Raw genomic sequence first — 22,061 nt, forward strand, 5'->3', positions numbered from 1 at the left:
AAATGTGACACGCTCCTATGTCATTAGCTCAAAATGCCTTTAATAAGATCAAATAGATCTAAAAAACACTAAAAACAAGACAAGGTATTTAACAATAATTTGTGAGGCGAGGCGAGGGAAGAAAAGAAACATACAAAACTAGCAGTTGGCAGGGGGAGAAGAATTACTAAATGCTGCGCTTTTCAACCCCTCCCTCTGGGATCTTCTCCCCCGACAGGTAGGGAGCGAAGCGTCTGTAGACCTAAATCCCTCCAACAAACTGCTTCCCCTCTGGGAGAAGAACCCCGCCCACCATCTCACACAGCTTTAGAATGTGGATTCCTATCAATTAGCGCTTCTTAGGAAGAGCAGTGCTCTGTGTGTGTGTGTGTGTGTGTGTGTGTGTGTGTGTGTGTGTGTGTGTGTGTGTGTGTGTGTGTGTGTGTGTGTGTGTGTGTGTGTGTGTGTGTGTGTGTGTGTGTGTGTGTGTGTGTGTGTGTGTGTGTGTGTGTGTGTGTGTGTGTGTGTGTGTGAGTGAGTGAGTGAGTGTGTGTGTGTGTGTGTGTGTGTGTGTGTGTGTGTGTGTGTGTGTGTGTGTGTGTGTGTGTGTGTGTGCACGCGCGTTCTCCACCACCCATGTTTATTGGAGTTACCGTGTCCCTGCATCTCCTTGGGTTACGAGGCAGTACATCAGTAGTACAGTGGGTGGGTGTTCTTGGAGAAGTCTACGTGTCCGTGCGCGAGACCGCGAGTGCGCTGCGTCTGTCAGCACTACAAACGGGAGTGGCGTCCACTCTCGCTCACAACACACTCTGTAACATATTTATTTAGATAAATTAGGAAGGCTTTTACCACAGTGGTGAGAGCAGGACGGCCCAGCCGTCCCCCTTGATTCATTAGTTAAAAAGCTCCCTAATAAATTCCCCACTTTTAATGTTTCACAGTGCTATTAAAAGGCATTGCAGGCTCGCCATAGCCCTGTTTCCCATTATGGCTCTCCATAAATGACAATCTACACCCCCGGTGGAGAAGGGGAGAGAGGGAGAGAGAGAGAGAAAGAGACAGAGAGAGATGGAAGCGTCAAGACTTTTCCGTCTGCCTTTCAAAGCCCTCCTAATGGCACGTAAAGACGTATTAGCCATTGTGCGGCCGACACTCTGGAAGAGCGAGGCACTTTGTTTCAGAGTTGCCCGAGCTTTAGTTAATGAATAGAGCCACTGCTTGGCTGGGGCTAATTCACATCGCTCAGCAGAAGAGAGGCTCCATATCAATCTGTATCAGTTACACAGGGACTCGCCGAGATGAAGGGGGAATCTGCCAGGGAGAGCCAGGGAGAAACCAAGGGGACAGTGGGGGAGATAAGCCTTTTTTGAAAATGAGAAAAGGCAGGGAAATGTTGCCAGTTCACCACAGAGAATTCACACAATTCCTATTCATGCTGTTTAGGGTTTCTTTTTTCTTAGTTGTCTCCATGCAGCAGAAGCTTGTATTGCACATGAGCTCTGTAATGGGCGGAAAGAAAAAAAAGAAAAAAAGAAAACTCAGACTTCATTGATTTGGACCCTGTAAAAAGACAATAACAAACTTCTCTCCTCTCTGATATTCCCTAATTGATTGTTTCTTGTGAGCCAGGAAAAGCAGGAAATTAACTCCCTGGGGAGAGATAAATTCTCTCAATCCATCGTAACTCTTCCTGCTTAATGGAAGTGGAGAACACAATTTAGCCAAACAATGTGTCCTGAAATTGATTCGACCCACTGAATTCTCTGTGCAGTGTTGTATTTGCACCATGCTCCTGTGTTCACTTGGATTGTGTACCTTTGTGTGTGAAAATGATCTCTCAATCTGCAAATGTTTACAAGTTTGCATGTGCGCTCACTCTTCCCAAATGTTCTTGGACCAAAACAAAACACAAGGGTCTTTGACACTGTCAACCACAGAGTCTTACTGTCTAGGTTAAAGCACTTACACATGTCTGCAGAAGCCTTACAGTGGTTTAAGTCATATCTGCAGGGGGGAGACAACAGTGTGTCAGGGTCAATGGGGAGAAATCAATACTGCTGCCTAACAGCATGGGAGTGCCCCAAGGGTCGGTACTCGGAACACTGTTGTTCACCATGTACATCAGGGCTATTCAACTGGCAGCCCATGGGCCGCCAGTTGAGCGTGAGCACGAGTATATGACTATAGGGTACCAGTAGGGGGCGCCAGAAACAGAGAGAGGGATAGTGCTGCAATGTTGCCTGCTAATGAGAGAGAGAGAGAGAGAGGGGTGGGGGGGAGCTGCACCACTCAGTTCACACGGGTGTGATTTTTTTAAGAGAGAAAGTTACAGGTATCATGTGTGCAATATTATCATAATGACAGTAATCCTAAATTAGACTCCTGTGTGTGTGTGTGTGAGAGAGTGTGAGTGTGTGTGTATTTTCAGCTAGTCTATTCTAAGGTATAGCATATATTTGTATAGACATATGATATCACGCTGTGCTCATACTGTGCACAAATGTATTAGCCTACATAAATCTTTGTGTTTGAACACAAAATGCATTTGTAGAATCCAAAGAAATGTATGCTTCGCACGCACACTGTGCGGCCCTCGACACACAATCGGTAGGAGGTATAGAACTCCACGATGTGTATATAATAGATTTAAACACTCTTTTGTTCCCCTGTCAACTAAAATGCTCAATCAGGGATTGCCGAATGCACTTTAATGACTATAGTTGCACTTTATCAAGGGAATGTGTGCAATATCTCTGTTTTGTGTATGTTGAGTGTTTCATGGTGTTTTTTCTTTTTCGTATGTGAACATGTCTGTTATTTGTATGCAGCTGTGACTCTGTCTCCAAGACAAATTTCTCCCAAGGGAGACAAATAAAGATAACCTTGAACCTTGAATCATTCTAGTTGTGGCCCCCCACCTAATCTAGTTGAATACCCCTGATGTACAATTAACGATCTTCCAAATACGTGTCAGGTGTTAGCTGCCAGATGTATGCTGATGACACTGTCATCTATGTGTCTGCTAAAACAGCCAGCATGGCAGCTGCGCACCTACACAGGAATTGCATGACATCTCAAATTGGCTCGAGTTGTCACAATTAAATTAAAATGTAAATAAAACGATGTGCATCTCAATCCATAACAGGCCTGTTACAGATTCCTTTGAGGTATGCATTAAAAATGAAACTATTGCTGAAATGAGTGTAAATTAAAGCGTACAATGTAAAGTATAATATTTGGGAATTATCTTGAATAAAAACCTACAATTTGAAAGACAGGTAAAGCATAATGCAACCGAATTTAAACTGTTTTCGTCATATTAGAAGGGACTTATCAAGTAAAACTGCAATGCATCCTATGATTTTCTCACACCTATCATACAGCATCACAACATGGTCACCATACATTGACATAACAACGCGTCATCAGAGCGGAGGGAGGGGCGTCAGCTGCGACTCCGAGGCTCCGCCCACCCCCCGGGGTAAGATTTGTGATTTGTGATTTGCTCTCGTTCACTGCAATGCAATTTGCGGCATTTTCAAAACAATATTGCGCAGAGTAGCGATTATCTAACGTATTTGCAATGCCATACGTTGAAAGATCTGTTGCCCGCGGACAAGGCACGTTACCTCCGCAAGTTAGATATTATCGGCATAGGTGTTTGCCGTATGTGATTAAGGATTGGAAAAAGTTGCATTGGCAGCCATAGAAAATTCTGCCCGGGGTAAAACACCGGATGTGATGTTTTTGGGCGTTCCTGTCTTGTTAAAAAACCGGCTGTGACGTTTTTGGGCGTTCCTGTCTTGTTTCGTGTCAGTGTATGTGATTGTGATGTCCATGTGAAAAAAAAACATTCCAAATCTGAAAGCTCAATTTGACAATAGGGCTCAAGTAGTTAGGATGCTACTTGTGTAAGAAACTTGGGGGAACTAAACTTTTAGTTTAGTTCAGAGAGCACTAGCTATTTGTGTCTGCTAAAAGCCTAAAACTTTTGCAGTTGGTTCACGACGCAGCTGGCTGGCTGGCTGCAGCTAAAAGTCAAAGGGGCTGACAGAGGAGAAATAGAAGCTAAACGTTGGGTGAAAAAGCCAAAGTGATAATTGTGCTTAGAGGCAATGGCCCTGCCAGTCTAGCCTCCCATTAGCCCGCCTTCTCATCGCATCTTTTATCGTGCACATATATAATATTATTACAAAATAAAATGGGTGTATATCGCTAAGAGATAATATATATCTGTAAGGATTAAATGTGTGAGACTTTGGCAGACAACGGCATACATGATGCTAGTCTCAGGGGACACGTGTCTCTGTGCATATATCTGTGTGCCTAATGGACACATTAATAGTCTAGCACTCAGGGGCTTTGATGAAGATTTTAAGTGACAAGCATCGAGGAGGACCACAGGGCTCCAGTGTTCTCTCACACACACACACATCCATACAAACACAACAACAGCGGCGGAAACTCGGCCACATAGGCATGACGAAAGCAACCCTTCATTAATTTGTTACGGCACGCGCAGATACAAACACTCACAGACACGCCAGACGCCACGGCTGGCTGACCCCTCCTCCACCCCCACCCCCACTTATTATGACGTCCATTAGCCTGAGTGACAGGAAGGTTAAGAGAGGTGAACAGTTACACGGGTACTTTGAAGTGTGTGACAAAACCAGCTCCGTTGGTTTACAGGCACCGGGACGGTCTTCAATATCTGAGGGACTTCATCAACGAAGCAAAAGACCAAAATCAAATCCCCCCTCCCCCCTCCCCCTCCAGGTGACCTTTGGAACCACAGGTACTGATGGATTAAAGTGACCACTCTGCCAGACAGGAGGGGAACAGTGCCTTTCAAAGCCAATGATGTGTGTGGGCTTTACTGCCTTCCAAACGGCTGAGGTGAGGGCCTGAGGGGGGGGTTGAATAGCGCTCTGCCCAGCTCACTGACCCCCTACTACGGGTCTCAGTGAAGTCTGCGGTGGGGCTAAGGGAACGGGTGTTAAGTGTGTGATGGAATTAATGCGTGTGTGTGTGTGACGCGCCCGAGCGCACGCGTGTGTGTGTGTGTGTGTGTGTGTGTGTGTGTGTGTGTGTGTGTCCATGCGTGTATGTCAGTCAAGCTGTCAGCCAGAGTGACGGGCCATTGTGTCCGCCGACAGCCGGCTGAGAGCTACAGCACTTTCTATTAAGAGGCAACATCACTCACTGGCCTTTACAGCCCCGCTCGTCCCAGAGCAGCAGGAAGGAACCGGACCACCGGCTCCTCATGCCGCTACACTCCCCCCTCCCCCCTCCTGCTACCCGCCAGCCTGATGGACACACACGCAACACAACGGCGTTAGCCGCAAATATCCTGTATCAGCAAGCTCGCAATGCGTTGTGTTTGTTGATCTGACGTTTTCTGTATTTTTTTTAAATGGTTTGAAGATTTGAAAAAGAAAGCAAAGATCTGAGGCATTCAAAAAAATGTATAATATAAAAAGGGAATGCAGCAGTTATGCCCACGATTTGTACATATGCACACACACACACACGCACACATAGAAACACTAACAAGCAGTCAAACATGGCGTCACTTGCCTCGTCCAGCTCAGAGATGAAGATGGGCTTCTCCTCGAAGCCGATGGGCATGGGTTCGTTGGGCGGGATCTCCACCTCCTCGTACATCTTAGTGTTGTCTCTGCGCACGCCCTCCGGCAACATCAGCTGAACACCGCACACACACACACACACACACACACACACACACACACACACAGTCCATGACTTCAAGAACACTTCAAGTAGTTAGCATATGTCCCTGAGTGCCTGGTGGTTTAGCCAGCCCACTACAGGCCATTATGCTCCTAGTAACGCGACGATAACGGAATTCTATAACAAGACACAAAACTCCAAAGGTTTTGGATCACCACTAGATGGCGGAAACGCTTCCTTTAAAAATAAATATATAACACTTCACACACACATGTGCGCATGCATGTGCATATATTTAACACATTTTGTTAGCATTATGTTAGGCTTTAGCTATTGAAAAATAGCTGATCTACAAGCTCATAGCACGCCACTCTGTGGCTTGTAGGTCTGCTATTTTCTTTTAATCGAAGAACGACTGACATAGAAACATAGCTTTTTCAGAAAACAGACATTTTTAGAATCTGATCTCAGGTCAAAATGGTTAAAGCAACCGAAGTTGCATCATCACTCCAAAATGGTAGCAGCACTGGGCACATGGGACTCAATGGGAGCGTCAGCTCTTGTTATAGAATGTCTTTGGTATAGTCTCTTTGTATTGTTTACTTGTACACCCTGCTAAATAAAGGCTTAACTGTCCCAGTCTGCTCCAGTGCCTTAAGGCTTCTTTCAAACTCTTTGTATACTCTGTCTATTTAATTGGCAAGATTCCTGAAAGGGTATTCTTGAGGGATACTCTTGAAAGACACTTCCACACATCTGAATATATTTAGGTTCAGTTAGACATTCAGCTCAGGATTAATCATTTACCATTTATTGCAATGTTATTGCATTCCGTTTGGTGGTTTGACTCTGCTCATGTGACATTACAGATTGCGTGTGCAGGCATGACACAGAGTCTGAGATCACAAACCCACCCAGAAGCAGAGCCTAAAATACAGTTATAATAAGTAATAAGTAACTTGTCAGCAAATGAATAGCGGGGGGAGGGGGGGTTCTAACAGTGTACACCTCCTGCGTTCTGTGCCAACCTGAACTATCGCTACGCTGGATGTTTGGCAATGAACTAAACCGACTGACATATTTCCAAATGTATTCCCACAGGGTCCCTTTGAAAATGCACCCACAAGAGGCATATGGTAATCAGCAGTATAGGTGAAAGTTACAATGAACAATTAAAGGAAGGTGTCATATAAACAGAGCAGATTAAAGGAAAGGCTTGTGGGTAATAATATGTTGGGTGCAAAGGTGTAATGAGATGGCTGGGTGTCAAGACAGCATCTGAGTCAGCAGAATGTCCACTATGCATCTTCTCCAAACGTCAGAAAAATATTTATCTTGATTTGATTCCAATGTATAGCTGCTGTTTAATTATAATGTCTGGTAATGGAAAGACGAGGGTGGAACAAAGACTTCAATAGTATCACCATTATCCCGGGGGAAAGCGTTGATATTAAAAACTAAAGTCAATGAGTTTGTGAAGGCATCAATCGAGTCGACAACTTAAAACTATCCATGTTTTTAGCACGCGTACAAATGGACTAATGGAACAAAATGGACACTTACGGATCCATTTGGTTCCATTTGTATGCTCTGCAAATGTAATGAACACCCAGGGTTGTGCTGTGTAAGATCTGAAGTTGAACAATGCTGCGGTTAGAGGTGGTGGGTGATGATACACAGTTTCCCTACATGCTGAGTCTACTTAGTCTACACTTTACACCATCATGGGTGACAGCTGCAGCATGGTTTAAACTAGGATCCATTTAGGATTAGAACTGCACTCTAACAAAATGCCAATAGATGAGATTAGATGTCCTTTATTAACCACAAGGGAAAATCATTTTGCTCGGGTCAATATGTACAGTCAAGAGACGACAATAAATACATACATCACAGTTACAACGCCCAGCAACAGACAATAAGAATAAGAGGTAACTACAAGCAATGTCCTCTTCACACTCATGGAATGTGCATTATGTGTTTGTGTACAGTACATGCTTCCATAATTACCTCCCGATTCGATTCGATTTCGATAAGTAGGGTGCCGATTTGATTTGTATTGTGATTCTTAATCGAATTGTGATCCTGCGATTCAACTATTGTTGCGATTCGATATTATGATTTTTTTGCAAGTTTTCATGTGGCCACAGCCACAAGCTCCACCAAGCGTCAGCAGCAGGACAGGGTCAGAGTCAGCATTCCTCTGGAGTAGTTTTGATTTTGTCAACATAAATTATGACGAAAAATGTGTTTGTCGACACAAACTAAATAAAAACTAAGCCATGACTGAAACTAAGACTAAATATACTGACAATTGCTACGTGAACTTGTAGATCAGCTATTTTCAGCATGCAACCGAAGTGTAAAAACGCTGCTCTGGAGGAGCTCTTTTATCTCCTTCAAGTTTAGCCAGAGAAAGTGCTCCTCGCACACCACTGGTGCTTCTGTGCTTGCTAGTGAGCGGGCCTGATGGAGGCGTCAACCCGCGCAGCGTCATCTGCAATCTTCACGGCCATGCATGCATGCTCATTGCTCGCGCTATCCGAGCCCCTCCGGGTGAAAACAGAAACGAGGAAATCACTGTCCCCCTGGGTAGTCACCGGTAGATGTAATCATGACAGTTACGGTGAAAAGACCTGAAATAAGGCTATTTCGTATTTATCTCTCTGAAATAAAACTGCTTTTGTAGTTGTCATAACAACATTTAAACATAACAACAACAACCCAACACAGAGTGAATTAACCTATAAGTATGTGAAACTTTTATTCTGTGTGGGGTATTCTTTTGTTTGTGCGTTGTATTTACATTATAAACTGGGTTATGTATGGTTTATAGGTGTGGTATAATAGCCTTACACCACTAATGCCTTTGTGACATTCTACTGCATACCATTCTGCAGATACGAAATAACTCATATGTTGCGTTCAAACGGGCAGACGCAACGACGCAGTCTACCATTTATTGTCAATGGAAGCCAGAGACGTGAAGCTACGAAGAAATCCGACGCTTGTAGCTGCTGCAAAAGCTACAGCTACAAATACACTGTGTAGCTTTGCATCTTTGCGTCTGCCCGTGTGAACGCACCATTACGCTACAAACAGACTGACAACATTCAAGGTGAACTTCAATCTCTGTGGAGGCCTAATGTATGTCTCTGGAAGAAAAAAGAACTCCACCTTAAAAGGAGGACATGTAGAGCTGCTGAAAGATGAGATTGATGGAAAAAAAATATTCAAATAGTATGTCAGCGGTGGGGGTCAATTCAAATTAGCAAGAAAAAATAAAATAAAATTAATGAAAGCAGAGTTGAACAATGTAACAGGGAGCGTTGCATAGCAACGGCCTTGTTTATGTAGGCAGCTGGGAGTACATTCTAGTATCAATCATTCTTGTAATAAAACTGTTATAGAGGGTATGACTATCATGAGTATCATCATGCCCCGAAGTTATGTGGGAACGCCTACTGAGTGGCAAAAAAATACTTTCTGGCCTTGACAGAACATACATCCAAACAGAAAAGTCCTATCTGATTGCCTTAAACAATCTGCCACTCATTCCCTCTATTGTCTTCACTTGTCCATTAAAACAATATATGTTTAATAACTAGCTAGTTATTAAAATTGATTTATTGATTGAGCAAGTGAAGATACTGTAGTGTACAGTGTTTTTTTATGCTTTGATCAGTGTGTGTGTGTGTGTGTGCGTGTGTGTGTGTGTGTGTGTGTGTGTGTGTGTGTGTGTGTGTGTGTGTGTGTGTGTGTGTGTGTGTGTGTGTGTGTTTGTGCATGTACAGTATACTCCACCAATGCATCTGTCGCATAGATTTCATTCAGGTGTGCAGATGACTTTTGAATTACCAATAGAATAGTTCATTGGGAAGTGTTTTCACGTTGCCATATTTGGCATAAGTGCAGCTTCTTCTACAAACGTGAACACTACTGTACATGCGTGTGTCTATCAGCGGGTGGTTCAGGCCTCACCTTGGCTCCTCCCACAAAGGCGGCGGCCTTGGCGGACTCGGCCTGGCAGTCGTAGACGTTGGGGTAGCGGACGCGCTCGTACACGCGCTCTCTGAGGCTGAACACTGGCTCCACACGGGCGTTCAGCAGGGCCTGCTCCCTGGAGAAAAGAAAAGATAAGACACTTCAATTAATTAAATTCTGCGGTTCAAACATTGGGCGGTTTTCTGTGAACGTAATGCTGTCTGTCTGTGGGCTGGTTAAAAAAAGGTCCCCCCGCACCTTGGTAGGCACATAAACGTCCCTGCTTTTTGCATGTGATGTGAAAGACAAGACAGTGCCCGTTTCATTCCATTTATTCCAATATTTGATCAAGGAATATAATATGCCTTTTGTATTCTTTCTATATATCAGCAAAATATAGAGTGTTATGTTAGGAAAGTTAATCGATCGATAAGGTTATCAATTACCAATTCATGAGTGAATCGATAAATCCCATCCCTATAGGCTCTAGTTCACACCGGAGAACATACTGCACCTGAACAAATACACACACAGGCTCCTAGCTTTGGGTTTGGGATTTAAGAAGAATACAGATTTTGACGGACGGCACAAACAGATAGGCAGGCAGCCACGTGAAATGTTGTTTTTCTTTTTCCAGCGGAGAGACATGAGGCATAATGTTCCCTCATAACATGGCTTACCTCGCTGCTAATCTCTTCCTTCACAGTCTGGCGGATTTGGCCATACTAAGTTTTTAATTAAACAGATCGCTGCCTCTATTTTTTTTTCCTTTTCTTTTTTTTTCTTCATCTGCTGGAAATTAAATTTTCAGAAAAATCCCCTCCCCAAAAAAGAAGAGGGTGTGATGCCAAAGTCAATATGTCCCCCCCCCCCCCCCCCCCCCCCCAACCCCTCTTTTTTCTTTCTTTCTTAACCTGCGGCTGAGCTGTGATGAAAAATGCATAAGAATGTGTTGGCCTCGATATTGAAGTACTACAGCACTCTTTCCCAAACAGTGGGTAGGGAGTCTAGACCACAGACCAATTTTTATGGGTCACGACTCGATTAAAAATCCCATTTTCTTTTCCTACATTAAATATAAATGTATTTCAAAAGATTTACACACAATTAAATAATTATGTTGCTACATGTATAGCAACAACTAATGAGACACAGAGGTAGCTCGCAGATTGAAAGGTATAACAAGTTAACAACGTATACAGTAGGTTGCAACAGGTCTAAATCGGTTAAAGAATCTTATACATTTTAAAACAGGCACATCTAAGAAATTCCATCAATTTAAACTAACCCTAAATAATAATTAAGGAGTAGTGGAAAATAGCCGATGTACAAGCTCACAACACGGCGTGAAGCGACGGGTTGTGAGCTTGTAGATCTGCTGTTTTCTATAAGGCTCTATAGTTTGGGACGGGTCCCTGGTTTGGGTTCTCTTGTGGATCTTGAGATAAAGAGTTTGGGAACCACTGTACCACAGCACCACGCGGGGAGGGTCCGACAGGAAGAGAAAAGGGGAGGGAGGTGAGGAGGGGAATAAATCGAGAGACGGGCGTCTACCTCTGGGCTCTCATCTCTTTGGGGTCAAAGCAGAAGCCTGCGTCTGCGGGGTCGGCATCGTCAAGGCCTTTCCCCCTCTTCCTCTCCCTCTTCCCCTCCCTCTTCATCATCTTCATCATCTGTCTCTCCTGCTCCGACTGGATGGTGACCTGGACGGCCACGGTGGGCAAGGATCCGTCGGCCGTGGCTTTGCGGCTAGCATCTGGGTGGGAAAAACAACAAGTGAAACCTAATGGACCCTTGCAGATCTTTAACTCTTGAGAGCGTGACATTGTTACACTCTCAAGGGTTTAAGTATTGTTAAACATCGGCATTACTTAATTTACAAGGAGTCTACACATTTAGAGAATGTAGAATTGTTATTTTGATCAACGTTTGCCTGTTGTCTACTCGTCTCTCCTATGGTACCAACATCAATACAGCATGGAGTTGTGGTCCAACGTTTTTGGGTCTGAGAGGCTACATGTCATCAAAATGGTGGTCCGTGGCTCAAATGCTGAATAACAAATGGACCTTGATTGTTGAAAACCACTGATCTACATGTATATTTATATTCTGGTAGGAATCATTGCTATAGTGTTGGTTAAGTCTCTCAAGCTCTTGAGACTTAAAAAAAAAAAACAGAAAAATAGTTTTTCAGGTGGGTTGCCAATTTCAGCCAATCATGAGAGAGTACACATTTATCGTCTTCAATTGTATAGTGATCCAGCTCCAATTTTGTAGGCTCACTTCTTAGTTCCATCCCTTACAATTTAACTTGTTTACCCCGGTATCCTGCATGAGTTCTCTCTCCTGATTGGATCAAATTGGTATCCTGATTCCTGACCTGAAAATACTAAAGTCAGCTATAGAGACAGGGTGGTCCCCTGTTACTGGACATTCACTCGATAGCAATGACTGCTATCACAATATAGACCATTTTAACACATATTTTAACAAGAACAAATATCCCTTAGTGCACATAACAATTAACATAAAAAGCAGATAGATGTGTCATGACAGAGGCTGTTTCCTTCCCTGAATGTGTGTGTGGGTGGCTGATTAATCCTGTCTGCATCGATGCACAACTGGTGATTCACACCTACTGTAGCTCTGTGCCCAATTAGTTTGACTCAGGGCAGTGGGACTATTTAAATGAGACATCACACACCCTACAAGAGGTTACAAGATCAAAAACAGCAGAGGCACAAAATAGGCTATGATAATGAATAACCTAGATGCACTCCATAACAAGGCACTCACACACAGATTGATTGATTGATTGATTGATTGAAATATTTATTAACAGTTTGCAGAATTTACAGTACATTTCAAGCACAAACTCAATACAAAGACTGTTAACTGTGAGTGGACGACCCAATTAAGCATTGCACTTGTTTACAACAGGGTCCACATTGTTCAATTCATCAAAGTGAAACTCTAGAGAGATGCCCCCTCAGCCAGCTGGCCCTGGAACTCCGGGCACAAACACAAACAGAGCCACGAGATAGAAAACCCATTGGACTAAACCAAATTATAAAACAGCAAAAGGAAAACTATCTGACACATTGGAAAGAAGCAACACAAAAGCAGAGTAAACTAGAATGCTATCTGGCCCTAAACGGAGAATACACAGTGGCAGAATACCTGAGCACCGTGACCGACCCAAAACAAAGACAAATCTTAACTAGGTACAGACTCAGTGAGCACAGTCTCGCAATCGAGAAAGGCCGTCATAGGCAGACCTGTATCCCGAGAGAAGACAGACTATGCACCCACTGCACAAGTGGAAACCGAGCTACACTTCCTAACCATCTGTCCATTGTACCAAGACATCAGAGACACATACTTCCCACAGATTACAACCACACACAGAGATTTTGAAAACATGACCAATGACAAAAAACTCCCATATCTGTGGGCGAAGTACAACAATGTGCAAACACAGCAGCAAGATTTGTGAGTTGCTGTGATAGGAGAAGGATATCAAATGGAACACAACCACCCTAAAGACTAATCATTGTGTATATTCCTGCACTATACCTGCATCGAGTGACCTGGTACATAGAATTTGATCTATTGAAGATTCTGACCTTCAAATGTACATCATTTTCGTTTTGATTGTATTGCTGTATTGTTGTATTGTTCTTTCTGCTTTGGCAATGTAAACGTTTGTTTTCTCATGCCAATAAAGCCCTTTGAATTGAATTGAATTGAGTGGCTCTGGCCTGAGCTCACATGATGAGGAAAAAACGGTAAAAATTGTATTGTTTAGCCTGCCTTGGACTATAATGGCATGTGATGTAAATGGTAAATGGTGCATTTATATAGTGCCTTTATCCAAGGCGCTTTACATAGATTGTGCATTACATTCACCCATTCACACACCTGCACACTGTAGTAATTCCTATATTTTTAATTGTACCAGGTCTGGTGTCTTCTTCAGAAAGCACAGCAACAACCGAAGAAGTATAAGGAAAAGTACATACATATTTCAACATTGGAAATAAAAGCCAACAAAAGGGAACTCATCTGACTTTTGTGGGTTAAAGACCCCCCAGGCAGCCCCCCCACTCCCCTCCCTGGTAGAAGCACAACAGCTCAATAAACGGCAGAATTGCTCTTGAAAACAGATGAGATCTGATGATTGCACCGCGGCCCGGGCTGATTGACTGAATGATTTCTTCTTTATCTCCACTAACGGCTCTATACCTGCTTCGCTCTCCCGCTCTCTCCCCTCTCTGGCTCCATCCTTCGCTTCTCTCACCCCCCCCCCCCCTCCCTACACACACACAGTCACACACACACCCCTCCCTCTTCTGGCCTACCCCTCCTTCCCATCGTCAATTTCCCTCGCCACACCCCGCTTAACCCCCCCCCCCCCCTTAACCCATTTAGACCCGAGGACTCAGCTCTACAAAAATGCCTTCTGAATGAATTTGGCCACGGACCCCCCATCTCAAAATATTTCATTCCAGGGGATCCCCAGAAGGAAGGATTTGAGTTAGAAATGTTCGCTTTAAAACATATACATTATATATAAATGTTCAAAGATTAGCAATTTTGCACACATTTTCACATCTTTCATTTTGAATAGCGAGGCAAAAAAAGTACAAAATAATGGTTAAAGAGGTGTAAAGGTACATTCACACTTGTATGGTTAGAGCGGCGTGATTATGTACAAAGTCAATGCAAAGACGAGAAGCCTCGAGCGGCCGCGGCGCGACCTGGTGCAGCACAAACGGGACGAACCGAGGCGAATATTTAAATTCAAGTCTGAACGCACCGTTAAAAGCTTTAAGTGACACAGAGGCTTCCCCGGTGTCGACGGGTTAACCGCGTTGCCCTCGCGATGCACCAATTCCTCTGTCTAAACCGCCCGCTGTCCTTTTCGTTTCCCACTCTATCTGGGAGCCATCATCCCAGGTTATTTCTCCACACTCTAGAAGTGATTGCCTCCAGGCCTCGTGGGACCATGTCTCCCAGAGCCTCCGTGCTGACGGGCTGCGTGTGTTGTGAGGACCAGGGTGAGCTGTTGTTGTGTTTCTACTTTGCTCTTGAGGTGTCTTTGCCATGTTTCCCGACACAGTCTTTGCAGCTTATGTGGCAACGTGGGCCTGGCAGGAATTCAGGAAGGCCCCGAGCAGTGGTGGGAAAAGTACACATTTTCTTCTTTTTAACACAAGTAAAAGTATCAATACTCTGTTACAAGCAAAGGTTCACTTCAGTAAAAGTACAAAATATACTTAAAAGTACAAAAGTAAAAGTACTCATTGTACAGAATGTCTGATTCCACAAATTTTCAAATGTGAAATGTGAATCTTTTGAAAATAGCAGATTTTCAAGCTCTCAATGTGTCACATTGCAATGCATTGTGAGCTTGCAGATCGTGCCGAAATGTGTACAGTATAGGGCTGATGTAGACTAGTGACTAGTAACTAAAGTTGTCAAATAATTGTAGTGGAGTATTGGTCTTACGTTGCACTCGAGGTAGGAAAAGAAAAAATGTGGGCCAGAAACCTGTAGGTTTTTCCATAAATGAATGTCCTATTTCATATTTTCATACAGTGTCGCACAAAAGTAGCATTAAATAGCAGATCTACAAGCCTGGGCGAATACGTTCGCCTATACCATGCCCAAAATATAGACGGGATTAGACGCCCATTATTAGTATTAATGTTTTGGAGATAGACAATTTCCATTCCACCCGACAGCGATGTTATGCAACAAAATAAGTCACTCTTACATAGACAAAGTGCAGTTTAACAGCAAAAAATTATATCAGGAAGGGGAAATTAACACTACGTAGCTTCCTGCCAAAGGCTAGTTAGTTGGTCTACACTGTCTACCAGCCACATTGGCTCACCAGACATATTTCAGAGGCCCCTGCTCTATTTTAACATTCCTATTTGTCTTGTGAAATATTGTGTGGTGAATGTTGGATCCATCGGGCGCTGTGGCTGCCTGACAAAGAAGTTGGTATCCTGCCATGACTGATATATTAAATTCCCCACAGCAGAACACTCAACATTGTTGATTCCACAGCCCGAGAAAAGACTGGGTTATAATCAATCTTATCTCATTTCAACATTGCGTATTAGATTAGCGCATTAAAAGCCTTGACTCTACAAACACACTGGCAAACACAAATAACAAACGGTTCCAGGCTGTATCCAAAACTAAATTACATTTGTAAAAAAATAAAAAATAAAATAAAAAGGGGGGAACCGTCTTTGTGTCCATGAGAATTGCACGTCTGCGATACTCAGCTCCACATGGATTGTGTTATAAGCCATAGTCTATGAATATGCCTTGCTCTTTTTATTAATAACTTTAGGCTATGTGGAATCGATACATGAACAATAAGTATTTTGAAACAGCTTGAACACAACACAACTGCTTAGACGAATTAAAATGCAAGTTGTAAGCAGTGCAATAGCCTCATCCATTTCAATGTATTCATTATGAGACTCGGCAGCAAAATGATAGGACACGAAAAGCTGGTGTCTTGTACAGCAAACATTTACACAGTTGGAGGACAGCTGTTAGTAAACTAATTAGGAGTTGATTTGAAACTAAATGCTGAACCATGACATGTTGTGCGTATAATATCCACATCCCATTTAAGGTTGGCATGGCAAGTTATTAAGAAATATTTCTTCAATTCAGTACAACTCCATGCATCCCTGCACACACACACACACGAGTTTAATTGGCATTCCAAATAGTGGCACCACATAAGGAAAAGTGTTTCAACTGATAGGCTATTGACGGTGCATCCTAAAAATACTGATGGAGGCGGAAAAAAATGTAGTGTATCCTGTTCCAAAACCTTGAATGAAGAATGAATGTTTTGTTGTGTATAAACGTGATCGACACACGAGGGCCTATAAATGTTTAAACGTGTGACAATTTCAGACTAAAAATACAGACTACAGTGTGCACAAGAAACTTGAAGGTACATCAAATGTGGGATATTCTGGGCGCTTGGCGGGCTTTAACCTCTCTGCCCCCGACAAGAGGAGCAGACACAAACCAGATTTGAACAGAATCAGACACATAAGCTTACTATATGCCTAATGGTCCAGAGAGAAAGACGTGTGCACTGACAACCCAGCCAGGCACACTCACACACTCCCCTCATGCACAGGGTTTCTCTTTTTCTCTCTTGCATAACAACCATACAGCAAGCACACACACACACACACACACACACACACACACACACACACACACACACACACACACACAATGCACAATGGGAGGCTATTTATACCAGGTTGGAGCTGTCACCTCCCCAGCTGGCTGAAGCCCCCAGTGCGTCCCCCCGCTGCTGTAGCTGTAGCCTGGGTGGGTCGACCCCAGACAACCGGCTCTCCTTACGCCCAACCAGACAGCTCCGGTTGCCAGATGCCGTATCACAGTTCATGGTAGAGGGGGAGGGGGGTTGTGCTAATGAGACGCTTCCTCGTTACTGCATGCCTCGTAAATTATGCAAGGCGGAGGCAGGTTTAATTGCCAGCTCTACCTTGAGACGTGGGGCATTGTCACCAAGTGGAAAAGTCACACTGCCCTCACCGGACTCACCGGGGAGAGTAAGTGGCTACGTCGTGGAGGCCAGGGGACAGAGTGACCACCAGACAGATTCAACCGGAAGACAGACAAAAGCACCCCATGGGAAATAACCTTTCCATAAGAGCTGGGAGACTGAGGATGCAGCCAAGTGGGACTTTTGGCCTGTAAAGCAACAGCTGTGTGGGTATATCATAATGACATTTGACAGTATTAGGACCTAACCTTTCCATTTGGATTGCCTTCCGACCTGCAGGCATACATATACAGTACAATTTGTGGTAAAACAACAGAAAGGGTGTGCAATATGATGAGATATTGGGTTCCAAACATTTGACAATGATTTGACGTTAGATCGAAAAGAATCGTGTCACAGTGCCCTGCTCCCTTCCATCAGCTCTGCACACATGACTTCCAATTGCCGTAACTGTCAGGCAGGTTTGATTTGATCTCATCACTACTAAACACACTCATACACCAATGAACCAATGGCATCATTCAATGCAGCAAACACAGATAGAATCACAGTATGAGGCAAAATAAGCCCAAACAATGTCTGCACTACACCATACATGTTTGTATGATGGCAATATGTTCTTTTTCCCTTTTCCTTCCTATTTTTATTGAGTTGATCAGAAAATATGTACTCCATAGATGCAAATGTAATAGTGGACAAATTATTATTTATGGGGTGGCAAACATCCTGGGGCGACTGTGGCTCAGGAGGTAGAGTAGGTCGTCCAATGATCCATGGGTCGGCAGTTCGAATCCCGGCTCCTCCTGTCTACATGTCGAAGACACTGAACCCCAAATTGCTCCCGATGTGCTGGTTGGTACCTTGCATGGCTTTTGCCGCAATCGGTGTATGAATCGGTGAATGTAATGCACAATCTATGTAAAGCGCCTTGGATAAAGGCTCTATATAAATGCACCATTTACCATTTATCCAAAATGTTTTGCTGTTGGTTTGAGTCAACAGAGCCACCATGGTAGTTATGCATTTCATCTCGTCAGCCCAGTCCCGATTCCAGCCAACCTCTCTGCTTTCAGAAAGAACCTAGTGGTTCTCAAAATCAGGTTAGTAATTTTTACTGACTGATATCCGGGCATGTAGCTAAAAATGTCACACAGGCACCTTATGGGTGAAGTAAGCTGTTTTTCTTTCTTTTAGGACTTGTTTCAACCACAAAAGATATTAATGTATCTATAATATTAATAATTGTGTGATGCAGAGGGGAATAGGAGGAAGAGGATGCAGGAACTCTTCACCAGATGATGAGTCCTACAAGAACACCAACCACAGTCGGTACAGGACAGTTCATGGAAACGGTCTCCTGCTCAGAACATCTGTCCACTACTGTTCTGTTCTGTTGATGCGTTACTTTTTAAAGGTATTTATTTATTTAAAAATCTAACCAAAACTAAGTCGACAAGGCCACTTTTCTTTTGTGTTATTTTTAGTATATATTTTTGGAGGATAATGTATGAGAGTCTGCTATGTCTTGCTTTGTCTTGTTTCCACCGAAGTGCCCCTATTAATACCTCATTTAATGACACCCCACCCCTCCCCCGTTATTCAATTATATTCTATTTTAGTTTTGCACTTGAATTATATATTTGATTATTCTATTTACTTACCTACGTATTTAATGCAATCTTTTATAAACTCCTAACAAAATCCAAGAAAGTATGGCTTGTTATCTCATGGATTGGACATTGATCATAATATTGTCAGTATGCTTCTATTCATTGCTATTAGTTAAACTGACAGTCTTTCATCTAGCATATTGTCTAATAAACATTAAAAAATCACACCAGTGTGAACCAAGTGGTGCAACTCCCGTCTATTGGTTCTCTGTATCGTTCCAATTTGTATCATTCCAATTTCTTCTCTGTATCGTTCCAATTTCTTCTCTGTATCGTTTGCATCCAGCAGGTGGCAGCCATGTCACATACTTCTCTCGTTCCAATTCCACGCATGTGCACACCACTCGTGCTCACACAGGTACACAGGTACATCACAAACAGGTACACAGCTACACGGACATTGCATGCTGGATGTAGAAGTGGCTGCACCACTTAAAAACATTACTTCAAAGAGTACAAATAGTGTGCTTGATGTGCACAATGTGTACAAATCAAATGTTTGATTTAAGTGAACTCAGAATGTCATTTGGCTATGGATTTTTATTATTGTTCTTAGTCAAACTTTAATTTTAGAAAAGTAATCTGCCAATCAAAATGGTCTATTATTTTGTATAAATACATTAAAATGTATGTTATAAGCCGTTTTGTTTGTTTTACTTGTTTTCTTAGAGGGCTACATTGTCCTATAATAGTGCATAATGAGTGCTTACTGTATATACTTTCCCATTTGGTTATCCTGTTTAATAACTTCTGCAATCCAGGTCATTGATCATAATACTGATAGAAGAACTGTGATACCTTTTGGGCAATATCACCCAGATCATTATGAAAGGCATTTGTGAGACTTTTATGGTTTTAAGTATTCTACCTGGACACTGGACAGTGTGATTTATCATTCTTGTCCCGTCCCTATACTCCACTGCGCTAGAAATAGCAACATATGCCATGAAGTTTTAATGTCAAAATCAATTGTACTCGTAGACAACACGATATATCTGATACGTTCAAAGGCCTTTCAGACATATAGCTTTCAAGGGCACCGTGTGATGGAAGGTCAAGGAGTCCTTCTGAGATGTGAATAAAACATTTGGCTACATGGGATCTGGCAAAGGCACAGAGAGCAAACCCCTGACCTCTCTCAGATGGCAGATGTCCGCTCTGCCTTGCACCGTACTCCCTCTCATTAAGAGGGACATAACATTGCAAAGTATTGATAGCCGTCTATAACATATCGATACACTGCTAGGGGACTATGGCTGATTTGACTGCATGCAGCCTGCTCATGTCTCTAGGTGCTCTGTAGATCAATGCTTCAGCGGAGATCACGGCGACCCTAGACAATAGCTGGTTTTCTAGTCCAACACATGACCGAAATCCCCAGTCGTCTCAGGTCTAAATTAGTCCCTGATTAGATGGGTGGAATGAGCGCCAGCAGTCCTCGGGGGGTATACGCAGAAACGGAGCTGAGCAGGAAGCAATGCTTTGGCTTATATCTATATATATATACCTGCAACATACTGAGCACATTGGTTTCCAAACAAAGCCCATCTCTTCCTCCATTTCAAGCAGTACCGCCAGACTCCGGCACCAGCCAACCTTAACGGGATTGGCTGGAGTGTGAAATTAGCTGGACTCTCAGGTGCAGACTGGCCCACCTGCATTTCCTTTTGCAATGTCTTTGACTACATCCACACTTTAAAAACACGTTTTAATGCCGAAACGACCTCTGATTCTCCGTTGTCCACACACAAGAATCTCTGCGTATACCGTAATGCATGCCTTGAAACCACATGGTAAATGGACATTAGACCATTTGGCCATTTTTGTCAACAGCATCCATGAAACAGTACTTGCAGTCATGCAACACTAATAAAGGTATGCATCCCCATTCAATTGAGATATAGTCTATGGATTTCTCTAAACATCCCATAAACAGACCATCTGCTGGTTCCCAAACACTGGGTCAGGACCCATTTGTGTTTTTTGCTTCCTACATTTTGTTCTTTACAGACGGCTAGGCGCAAAGCTGTGCGTTTGAAAGCAAAGATGTGTCATGATTCGTGTGCATACAGCCTGTGTGAGAGGAACCTGGCCCAGGGTCCAAACGGCCCACCCTCTGGGAGCAGGGACCAGGGAAAATAAAGCCTTATTCAAACTCTCTAATCCTGACAACCTCCACGTCGACGGGCGGACCATAAATACAGTGGGAGAGCTGGCACTGCTGGGGTGTGTGTCTCTGTCTGTGGGTCTGTGTGCATGCGTGTGCGTGTGTGTGTGTGTTGGGGGGGGGGGCTTGGCCTGTGTCCACATTAGACAAGTTTAATCTTTTAAGCAGCCTGAAAAGATTTTTCCTTTCGAACCTTAAAAATACATTCACTCTACAGTTAGGAGATGTAGTTACTTATTGAGTGCTAAAAACACCATTAGAGTATCTGATCACTCCACCTCAGGATATATTCTCCCTCTCTATCTCTTCTCTTCCCCCCCCCCCATCCTATTGTGTCTAAGAAGAAGACACCACCTCCCCACCTCGCCAGAGATTTCCATCTCAAAGGCTCCTCTTGTCTTTATGGCTCCATTTGGGACCCGGTCACGTCAGAACCCCCTAACCCGCTGACACGGCTGATGAGTATCCTCTGCCCTTCCTTCGCCCCCTCCTCGCTCTTTGATGTACACCCAGTGCTCTTTCCCTCTCGCCGTATGAGCTGCTGCTCATAGGGGTATTATTAGATACTTAATATCTGTTCCATTCAGAATGTTGCCTTTTCCCACTTTGTAGCAATTTTTTTAAACAAAATGTAAACAGATTGATAGCAAATTAGCCAAAGCGGCAGCAGCCAGGCTCATTTAGTGTTACATGCATTGCATTCGGTATCATTAACTAGAATTTATGTGCATAACGAACACACACACACACACACACACACACACACACACACACACACACACACACACACACACACACACACACACACACACACACACACACACACACACACACACACACACACACACACACACACACACACACACACACACACACACACACACACACACACACACACACACACACACACACACACACACACTCTCTCTCTCTCTCTCTCTCTCTCCAGGCCTGTATGATACCACTGGGATGTTTTGTGAGC

The 22,061-nt window shown here is 43.4% G+C and overlaps 1 protein-coding gene across 1 annotated transcript in view; it reads right to left on the reverse strand.

Annotated features, from left to right (window-relative positions):
- ascc3 (activating signal cointegrator 1 complex subunit 3) overlaps window positions 1-22,061 on the reverse strand; it is a 194,462-nt gene that overhangs the window by 144,053 nt on the left and 28,348 nt on the right. The window contains exons 6-8 of the mRNA XM_083761688.1: window positions 11,215-11,416; window positions 9,658-9,796; window positions 5,563-5,688 (exon numbers count right to left, since the gene is read on the reverse strand). Coding sequence (XP_083617814.1) covers window positions 5,563-5,688; window positions 9,658-9,796; window positions 11,215-11,416 — 467 coding nt within the window. The remainder of the gene's footprint in view (window positions 1-5,562; window positions 5,689-9,657; window positions 9,797-11,214; window positions 11,417-22,061) is intronic.

This window comes from Protomyctophum parallelum (genome assembly GCF_964188405.1).
Source record: "Protomyctophum parallelum genome assembly, chromosome: 3".
NCBI classification, from domain to species: Eukaryota; Metazoa; Chordata; class Actinopteri; order Myctophiformes; family Myctophidae; genus Protomyctophum; species Protomyctophum parallelum.